This window comes from Arachis ipaensis, chromosome B07 (genome assembly GCF_000816755.2).
Source record: "Arachis ipaensis cultivar K30076 chromosome B07, Araip1.1, whole genome shotgun sequence".
NCBI lineage: Eukaryota > Viridiplantae > Streptophyta > Magnoliopsida > Fabales > Fabaceae > Arachis > Arachis ipaensis.
This window is the reverse complement of record NC_029791.2, coordinates 216,354-225,854: the sequence shown is the minus strand read 5'-3', so window position 1 is coordinate 225,854 and position 9,501 is coordinate 216,354. Positions and strand designations below refer to the sequence as shown.

General features: G+C 32.5%; 2 protein-coding genes across 3 annotated transcripts; both read left to right on the top strand.

Moving 5' to 3' along the window:
- Nucleotides 4,468–7,991, top strand: LOC107608060 (histone deacetylase 6-like). 2 transcript variants are annotated; one of them, XM_016309951.2, is made up of 6 exons: nt 4,468–5,106; nt 6,164–6,604; nt 6,686–6,828; nt 7,173–7,263; nt 7,352–7,470; nt 7,664–7,991. In XM_016309951.2, the coding sequence occupies exons 1-5, from the start codon at nt 4,537–4,539 to the stop codon at nt 7,463–7,465; spliced, it is 1,359 nt and encodes a 452-aa protein (XP_016165437.1). In that variant the 5' UTR covers nt 4,468–4,536; the 3' UTR covers nt 7,466–7,470; nt 7,664–7,991. The 2 variants fall into 2 exon arrangements, with proteins under 2 accessions (XP_016165437.1, XP_016165435.1); XM_016309949.2 differs by having other exon boundaries at nt 7,661–7,991.
- LOC110264571 (CASP-like protein 4A1) lies at nt 8,112–9,176 on the top strand. The gene is made up of 3 exons (XM_021106703.1): nt 8,112–8,490; nt 8,610–8,893; nt 9,150–9,176. Exons 1-3 carry the CDS (start codon nt 8,388–8,390, stop codon nt 9,174–9,176), a joined length of 414 nt encoding a protein of 137 aa, XP_020962362.1. The 5' UTR covers nt 8,112–8,387.

The following is a 9,501-nucleotide window of genomic DNA, read 5'->3' as shown; positions in this document are numbered from 1 at the left end:
ATCATATACATATCCAAAAATTTTAATATGAAAGAGCTACATTGTAGACATATTTTTTTAATTATTATTTTTTATTATATTTTTTATTACCTAAAAGTATTTTAGGCAAATTGTCTTTGCGTATATACTGTGTGCATGTGTAACATGTGTCTCACGACCTTAACTCCGTGATCGGTGTGAAGTTGTTGTTAATATTACTGATTACACTCTCTTTCTTCCTCTCACTTTTAATTCATATTCTCTCTCTTCTTTAACACTCTCAACTCTCATTTTTTCTCTCTTTTGAAATTCATAAACAAAACTACTCCTCGAGCAACCAGCGTTCATCTTCATGAGTGTCACCATCTTCACTTTCGCCTCCATTAACATCAACATTTTCATTTAATAAATAAGTATATTTTTTTTATAGTAACTATTAACTTAGTTAAATTGTTTTAATATCCGAATAGAAAAATAAGCAATATTTTGAAAACGGTGGTGTACTTCTATTTTAGTTAATTTTATTAAATAGGATATTGGAGTGCTTTTAAAATGTCTTCATGGTCTCATCCACAAATTTTATATCTTCCCACCAGTTTACAAAAGAATTAATCCATTAAAAAGTTTAATCATTTATCAATTTTATCACTTGTCACAATTATACTTGAAGAGCGTATGGTATAGGTTTTAAAATAATTTAGGCAAATTGCCCCGTATGTATTGCGTGCATGCGCAACATGTGTCTCATAATCCTAAATCTGTGATTTGGTGGGAAATTACTGTTAATATTATTGATTATACCCTCTCTTTTTCTTTCATATTTAATTCATATTTTCTCTCTTCTTTAACACTCTCGACTCTCTCTTTCTTCTCGCTTTTGAAATTCATAAACAAAATCACTCCTCTATCAACCAGCATTTATCTTCATAAGTGTCACCATCTTCATCTTAATCTCCATCAACATCAATATTTTCATTTAATAAGTATATTTTTTAATAGTAATTACTAATATTTTTTAATTTTTTATTATATTTTTTATTACATAAAAGTAATTTAGGCAAATTGTTTCTGCATATGTATTTCGTGCATGCACAACATGTGTCTCACGATCCTAAATCCGTGATTCGGTACGAAATTATTGTTAATATTATTTATTACACTCTTTTCCTCTCACTTTTAATTCATGTTCTCTCTCTTCCTTAATACTCTCTTAACTCTTTTTCTTTTTCTCTCTTTTAAAATCCATAAACAAAATCACTCATCCAGCAACAGACGATCACCTTCATGAGTGTCACCATCTTTATCTAAACCTCCCTCAACATTAACATATTTATTTAATAAGTAAGTATATTTTTTAACAGTAACTGCTAACTTAGTTAAATTATTTTAATATCAATAGACAAAAAAAGAGCAATATTTTGAAAATCGTGGAGTGTTTCTGTTTAGTTAATTGTTTTACTTTTAACGGATATTGGAGTGCTGTTTCTCATCCACAAATATCAGATCTTTTTACTAGTTCATAAAAGAATCAATCCATTAAAAAATTAATCACTTACCAATTTTACCACTTGTCATAACTATACTTCAAAATCTATACCATAGATATTTTAACCACCACATTATAATACACACCTTATGAAATTGGGTATCATATACATATCCAAAAATTTTAATATGAAAGAGCTACATTGTAGACATATTTTTTTAATTATTATTTTTTATTATATTTTTTATTACCTAAAAGTATTTTAGGCAAATTGTCTTTGCGTATATACTGTGTGCATGTGTAACATGTGTCTCACGACCTTAACTCCGTGATCGGTGTGAAGTTGTTGTTAATATTACTGATTACACTCTCTTTCTTCCTCTCACTTTTAATTCATATTCTCTCTCTTCTTTAACACTCTCAACTCTCATTTTTTCTCTCTTTTGAAATTCATAAACAAAACTACTCCTCGAGCAACCAGCGTTCATCTTCATGAGTGTCACCATCTTCACTTTCGCCTCCATTAACATCAACATTTTCATTTAATAAATAAGTATATTTTTTTTATAGTAACTATTAACTTAGTTAAATTGTTTTAATATCCGAATAGAAAAATAAGCAATATTTTGAAAACGGTGGTGTACTTCTATTTTAGTTAATTTTATTAAATAGGATATTGGAGTGCTTTTAAAATGTCTTCATGGTCTCATCCACAAATTTTATATCTTCCCACCAGTTTACAAAAGAATTAATCCATTAAAAAGTTTAATCATTTATCAATTTTATCACTTGTCACAATTATACTTGAAGAGCGTATGGTATAGGTTTTAAAATAATTTAGGCAAATTGCCCCGTATGTATTGCGTGCATGCGCAACATGTGTCTCATAATCCTAAATCTGTGATTTGGTGGGAAATTACTGTTAATATTATTGATTATACCCTCTCTTTTTCTTTCATATTTAATTCATATTTTCTCTCTTCTTTAACACTCTCGACTCTCTCTTTCTTCTCGCTTTTGAAATTCATAAACAAAATCACTCCTCTATCAACCAGCATTTATCTTCATAAGTGTCACCATCTTCATCTTAATCTCCATCAACATCAATATTTTCATTTAATAAGTATATTTTTTAATAGTAATTACTAACTTAGTTAAATTATTTTAATATTAATAGACGGAAAAAAAATAAACAATGTTTTAAAAATCGTAGAGTGCTTTTGTTTTAGTTAATTGTTTTAATTTTAACGGATATTAGAGTGCTGTTTAAATTTTTCAACTATCTTATCCATAAACATTAGATCTTTTCACCAGTTTACAAAAGAATCAATCCATTAAAAAATTTAATCATTTACCAATTTTACGACTTGTCACAACTATACTTGAAGACACATGGTATAACTATTTTAGCCACCACACCATAATACATACCTTATGAAATTTGGTATTAGATACCTATGCAGAAATTTTAATATGAAATATCTAAATTTTAGACCGATTTTTTTAATTATTCTTTTTATTATAATTTTATTACATAAAAATAATTTAGGCAAATTGTCCCTGCATATATATTGTGTGCATGTGCAACATGTGTCTCACGACCTTAAATCCTTGATTCGATGCAAAATTGCTGTTAATATTACTGATAACACTCTCTCTCTCTTCCTTTCACTTTTAATTCATATTCTCTCTCTTCCTTAACACTCTCAATTCTCCTTCTTTTTCTCTTTTGAAATTTATAAAACTAAACCATTACTTCTCGAGCAACTATCGTTCATCTTCATCAGTATCACTATCTTTATCTTCACCTCCATCAACATCAACATTTTTATTTAATAAGTAAGTATATTTTTTAATTGTAATTACTAACTTAGTTAAATTATTTTAATATCTATAGACAAAAAAAATAAGCAATGTTTTGAAAATCGTAGAGTGCTTATGTTTTAGTTAATTGTATTAATTTTTAACAAATATTGGAGTGCTTTTTAAATATCTCCATCGTCTCATCCACAAACATCATATCTTAACTTTAGTTTACAAAAGAATCAATCCATTGGAAAATTTAATCATTCACCAATTCTAACACTTGTCACAACTATACTTAAAAGTCTATGGTATAGTTATTTTAGCCACCACATCATAATACACACCTTATGAAATTGGATATCAGATACATATCCAAAAATTTTGATATGAAAGAGCTAAATTTTATACATATTTTTTATTACATAAATTAATTTAGATAAATTGTCCCTGCGTATATATTACATGCATGCGCACACATGAGTCTCACGACCCTTAATCCGTGATTCGGTGCGAAATTGCTGTTAATATTACTGATTACACTTTCTCTCTTCCGCTCACTTTTAGTTCATATTCTCTCTCTTTCTTAACACTCTCAACTTTCTTTCTTTCTCTTTTTTTAAATTCATAAATCAAACCACTCCTCCAACTAGTATTCATCTTCATCAGTATCACCATCTTCATCTTCACCTATATTAACATCAACACTTTTATTTAATAATATATTTGTTAATAATAACTTTTGACTTAGTTAAATTATTTTGATATCTGTAGACAAAAAAATAAGCAATGTTTTAAAAATTGTGGAGTGCTTCGATTTTAGTTAATTGTATTAATTTTATCGGACATTGAAGTGTTTTTAGATATCTCCACGGTCTCATCCACAAACATTAGATCTTTTCACTCGTTTACAAAAGAATTTACCTATTAAAAAGTTTAATAATTTTTCAATTCTATAACTTGTATACTTGAAGACACGTAATATAGCTATTTTGACCACCACAACATAATACACACCTTATGAAATCGAATGTCGAATACATATTCAGTAATTTTAATATAAAGAAGCCAAATTTTAGACGAAATTTTTAATTATTCTTTTTCATTATATTTGTTATTACATAAAAGGCATGATAGGCATGATATTTTTGTAATTTTTATTTTTATATATTTATATAAAAACATATTTTGACATGGTTTTGTAATTACAATTTGCAAGAGAAAAAAAAAGAAAAAAGAAAAAAGAAAGAAGTAGAAGAAGAAAAGAAATGGAGAAGATAGTGAGTGAGTATGATGGTGGTGCCTCGCTACCTTCACAATCATGCAGAGACGCGAACGAAAGAAAGGTGACGTACTTCTACGAACCCACCATTGGAGACTACTTCTACGGTCATGGTCATCCAATGAAGCCTCACCGGATCCGCATGGCTCACAGCCTCATCGTCCATTACGGCCTCCACCGCCTTTTGTACATCAACCGTCCCTTACCGGCTTCCGCCTCCGACGTCCGCCGCTTCCACTCCGATGACTACGTTCAATTCCTTTCCACTGTCTCGCCGGACCTCGCTGTCGCCGCCCATGCCAACCACTCCAATTACCGCACGCTCCGGCGATACAACGTTGGCGACGATTGCCCCGTTTTTGACGGCCTCTTTAACTTCTGCTGTGTCTCCGCCGGCGCCTCCATCGGCGCCGCCGTCGCACTCAACCTTGGTGATGCTGATATTGCTGTTAATTGGGCTGGTGGCCTCCACCATGCCAAGAAAGCTGAGGCTTCGGGATTCTGTTATGTTAACGACATCGTTCTTGGGATTCTTGAGCTCCTCAAGATTCACAAGGTATTCTTTTCTATTCTCTGTATTCTATTTTCTTATAAGTCTTGTTAGTTGTGATGTAATTATATTACTGTAGCTTATACTTTGTTTTATTTTGTTCTAAGATTCTTATTATTGTGTTAGAAGTGCTACATTGCCATGATAATAGGGTTTAAAAGAATGGAAGAATCTCTGGTCTAGTGAGCTAGATTTTAGGGTTAACTTAGAGTCACTAAATTTTAGTATTTCATTAGATTCTTTCTTGTGCAATTGTGCCAATTGTAGATCATCTAGAGATTCGTAACGTGATAAAGTAAGGGGTTAATCATTGTTAAATTTGTAATTTCTATCCTGTGTGAGTCTCACTACTTGGATTCAAGGGGAATTAGGCTATCACTTTTTTATTTTACTAACTTCCTCACTTTAGAAGAGCTTGATCCTGAGTTTTATTATGTATTGTTAGTTTGTGTTCAATAATATTAGAGTTGGTTGATTAGCCACTTACTTCTCTTTATATTAGGTGTTGGTTTTGGTTGTTGTGAATTAATAAAAAAATATGAAGAAAAAAAGACTTATTTGTTCAACAATATTTCGGAACACTCTTGGAATGTATTATTTGTGTTAATACTTGCTTGTTGCTACTCTATGGATTCCAAAATTCTATCACTTTTGGATTTTGGTATACCTGTGACTCAATGTATATGGATATAGAGGGAGTACTATACTTATGACAATGAGTTTTTGATTAATTTTGATTGCTCTTTGGTGTCAGAGCATGCTTGGCATTGTGGTTAAACTAATTTTTGGTTAGATTTTGCAATAATTTCTGTCATTTCTGTTTTAACATCACTTATTTCCATGTTTTCATTATCTAGTTCGTAGTCATGGTGTTTTCTAATTCAGTGCCAGTGTTGATGCACTAAGTTGCAATGACTTCCCATCAGGCTCTATAAATTTACTCTTTGTCATGGTCATGATTCTGTTATTAGGATTGATTTCATTTGCCAAACATAAATACCATCACTTGTTTTGTAAAATTCACCATAAATCTTTTTCTTTTCTGAATATATTGTTTGTGCAGCGTGTGCTGTATGTTGACATTGATGTTCACCACGGTGATGGCGTTGAGGAGGCCTTTTACACTACTGATAGAGTGATGACAGTGTCTTTCCATAAGTATGGGGATTTTTTCCCAGGCAGTGGGCACATTAAAGACATTGGGGTGGGCGAAGGAAAGAATTATTCTCTGAATGTTCCACTAAATGATGGAATGGATGATGAAAGTTTCCGTGGCCTGTTTCGTCCCATCATTCAAAAAGTCATGGAGGTTTATCAACCTGATGCAGTTGTTCTTCAATGTGGAGCTGATTCGCTGTCAGGTGACAGGTTGGGTTGCTTCAACTTGTCTGTGAAGGGTCATGCAGATTGTGTTCGTTTCCTTAGATCATTCAATGTTCCTCTGATGCTTTTAGGTGGGGGAGGATATACGATTCGTAATGTTGCTCGCTGTTGGTGTTACGAGGTCTCTTTCGTTCTTTACTCGCTTAGGTTTACTTAGTATTTTGCATTCCATATGGCTTACTCTGCTCCTCATGTGTTTTAGACAGCGGTAGCAGTGGGAGTTGAGCTTGATAATAAATTGCCTTTCAATGAATACTATGAGTATTTTGGCCCTCAATATGTTCTTCATTACAAGCCTTCGAGACAGGATAACCTAAACAAGCCCAGAGATCTCGAAAAGATTAGGTGACTTTCTAATTTCAATTTGATCATTATTGTTACAGAAAAAATAGTGGTGATAAACTAACTGCAAATCTGATTGCTTAAATGCATTATATTGTTCTACAGCCAATCACATCTTTTTGCACGAATATGGTGTTTTCACTCTTCAGAAACTTAAGAATAGTTAGTTGGATATGCATGAACAAGCTTATAATTTTCAACTGGAAAGTGACCCTATGTTTTAGAGAGATATTTTTCAATACTATTGCTTGGGTCGTCCTGTGTTGTTATTGCTTCTATGAATTATTTACGGGATTTTCATGCGGCGAAAACAGTGATTTAAATGGACTTCTTGAACTATTGTACAGGATCAAGTTACTAGAACGGCTCTCCAGACTTAGCCATGCACCCAGTGCTCCTTTTCAGACAACTCCGTCGGTTACAAATGTTCCAGAAGAGGTTTGCAATTCATCACAAACTAGTTTCAGATATTGTCTGTTTGGAGTTTTATTCTTTTTGTTTGATTTTATTTAGTAATTGGATTCAGGAAGAAGAGGATATGGATGTAAGACCAAATTGTCGCCTATGGAACGGTCAAGATTTTGATTCGGATAATGATGAAGATGTGGAGAATACAAAATCTTCAAACTCAGCTGGCTGAAGCAGGTTAAGCGTTTGTTTCGATGCTGGATAGTGAATGCATTTGGGGTTTCAGAACCCTTTGTAAAAGTGCATTTAGCTCTTACTTTTATAGAAATTTTGTTTAACAGCTCTTATGATTGTATTATTGCAAATGAATTTGATTACCATTTGCTACCTTTTGTTATTGAGGCTAAGAAATTTACTCTCTATGCAGCAGGCGCAATTCAGATGAGATGGACGATATAGAAGAGACTCCTTAACCTCAATATCGATAGGCATTAGAACAGAGCAAATTGCAAGTTACCATGTTAGAGAGGAAGCTCATTGTGTTGAGCTATATCAAAATATGTAATTCTAGTTGTAAATGTTTGCAACTTTAATACTTTGATGTATAAAGAAGCATGTACAGTTGCCAAATCTTTACATGGCGAATGATGGCACGGTGGTGGCGGCCGCCGTTGGGTTTCTAGAAAGTCACCTTATACAAATAATGGTTTTAGTTCGTACTTGATTTGCAAATGAAGTTTGGAACAAATAATATTCAATTGCAACTGTGTGATAAAAACTTAAGTTGACTTTAAAACTATTTCATTCCTTTTATTCTATGGGGTAGGTATACTTGGAATTTCTTATTTTTATAACCACTCAATTCCCATCTCACAGTTAAGACTACACTGTATTTTATTCTCATTTTAACAACAGTACTCTGTCTATAATAGACCTTCCTCAGTTGAGTTAGCTCTCTATTAATACTAGAACTTGTAATGAAAGTGCATCCTCTACCTACTTGAGTTGACTATAGAGATCTTGGTCATCTTTGATCCAATTTTTCATTGAGGTGCTATACAGAATAACCAATCATAACTTAGAAAGGTGCAATCTCCAGCTATTTTCTTGTTTGAAAAACAGGGTATTATTATTTGGGGTTTGGGAATATTGCAATGGAAGGTAAACAGTTTCTGTTGAAGTCAATGGTAACTTTGATAGTGTTATTCCTTCTTGTTGGTCACCCAACTCCAGCAGTTTCTGAACTCTCATCCGATGGTAATTGTTACATTAATCAGTAATATATAGAATTTACAAGTTCAAGTACTATATAGCTATAAGCTAACATGTTTCTTTGATCCTTCTTATGCTATGGCTTGAATTCAATGATATTTAAGGCTATGAGATGGTGTTACCCACATCGGTTGCAACTCGTGGCAGCCTTGGGTGGCTACATATGAATGGTGGAAGAGTAAGTATGGAGGATTCGGAGGGAAGATTCGTCGGCCTAAGTGATCGGAGGAGTCTAAGATCGAATCCGTTGCGGCCACCATCTCCTCATCAAAGTCCAACAACAAAATATAAATCCCCTCCTCCTCGGCCACCACCTCCTCCTCCTCCTCCTCCTCCTCCTCCTCCTCCTCCTCCTCATAATTTGGGGACTTCCTCCCATCCTATCATGGTATCCTCTTCCTCTACTCATCATCATCATCATCATCATCATCATCATCATCATCATCATCATCATCATCATCATCATCATCATCATCATCCTCCTCCTTGTAATCCTCCACCATTTTAACAATAAATTCAAGTTCCTCCTATCTCTTTAGTCTTTTGTGTGCTATTTTAGTGACGCTTACAAATTGATAAAATTCATGAAAATCTATGTGAAATGTTATGTACTTTTCTCTCTGTTCCTTGATTATGCTATAAAGGATGTTGTATTCTTGTATTCTATGTAACTATATATTGGCTTTTATTGCATACCTTTTATTTCGGTAGTGTTACTATATTGTTCACACCCATCTTCATGAGCGTGTAGAGAGTAGAGAATTATAATTATTGAATGAATTGAATCAAGACAAAAAATCAAAGAGAAGAATTTTAGAGGATAGTTCAAACTCCATTACCCTAGTGAATGATTAAAAATAAAAAATGAAAATAGAAATACAAACCCAATAATACAAAACATTAGGTATACATTAAAATCAATCATCATTAATATGGAATATATATTAAAATATAAAATAAATATTAAAAATAAATTAAACTATACATATATTTATT

What these genes read in the sequence shown, in the direction of transcription:
- LOC110264571 (XM_021106703.1), top strand. Translation starts at nt 8,388, where the DNA reads ATGGAAGGTAAACAGTTTCTGTTGAAGTCAATGGTAACTTTGATAGTG. An exon ending in TTCTGAACTCTCATCCGATG is followed by an intron (nt 8,491 to 8,609) that starts GTAATTGTTACA and finishes ATGATATTTAAG; the next exon opens with GCTATGAGATGGTGTTACCC. An exon ending in CTTCCTCCCATCCTATCATG is followed by an intron (nt 8,894 to 9,149) that starts GTATCCTCTTCC and finishes TATGCTATAAAG; the next exon opens with GATGTTGTATTCTTGTATTC.
- LOC107608060 (XM_016309951.2), top strand. Translation starts at nt 4,537, where the DNA reads ATGGAGAAGATAGTGAGTGAGTATGATGGTGGTGCCTCGCTACCTTCA. An exon ending in AGAGATCTCGAAAAGATTAG is followed by an intron (nt 6,829 to 7,172) that starts GTGACTTTCTAA and finishes ACTATTGTACAG; the next exon opens with GATCAAGTTACTAGAACGGC. An exon ending in TTACAAATGTTCCAGAAGAG is followed by an intron (nt 7,264 to 7,351) that starts GTTTGCAATTCA and finishes AATTGGATTCAG; the next exon opens with GAAGAAGAGGATATGGATGT.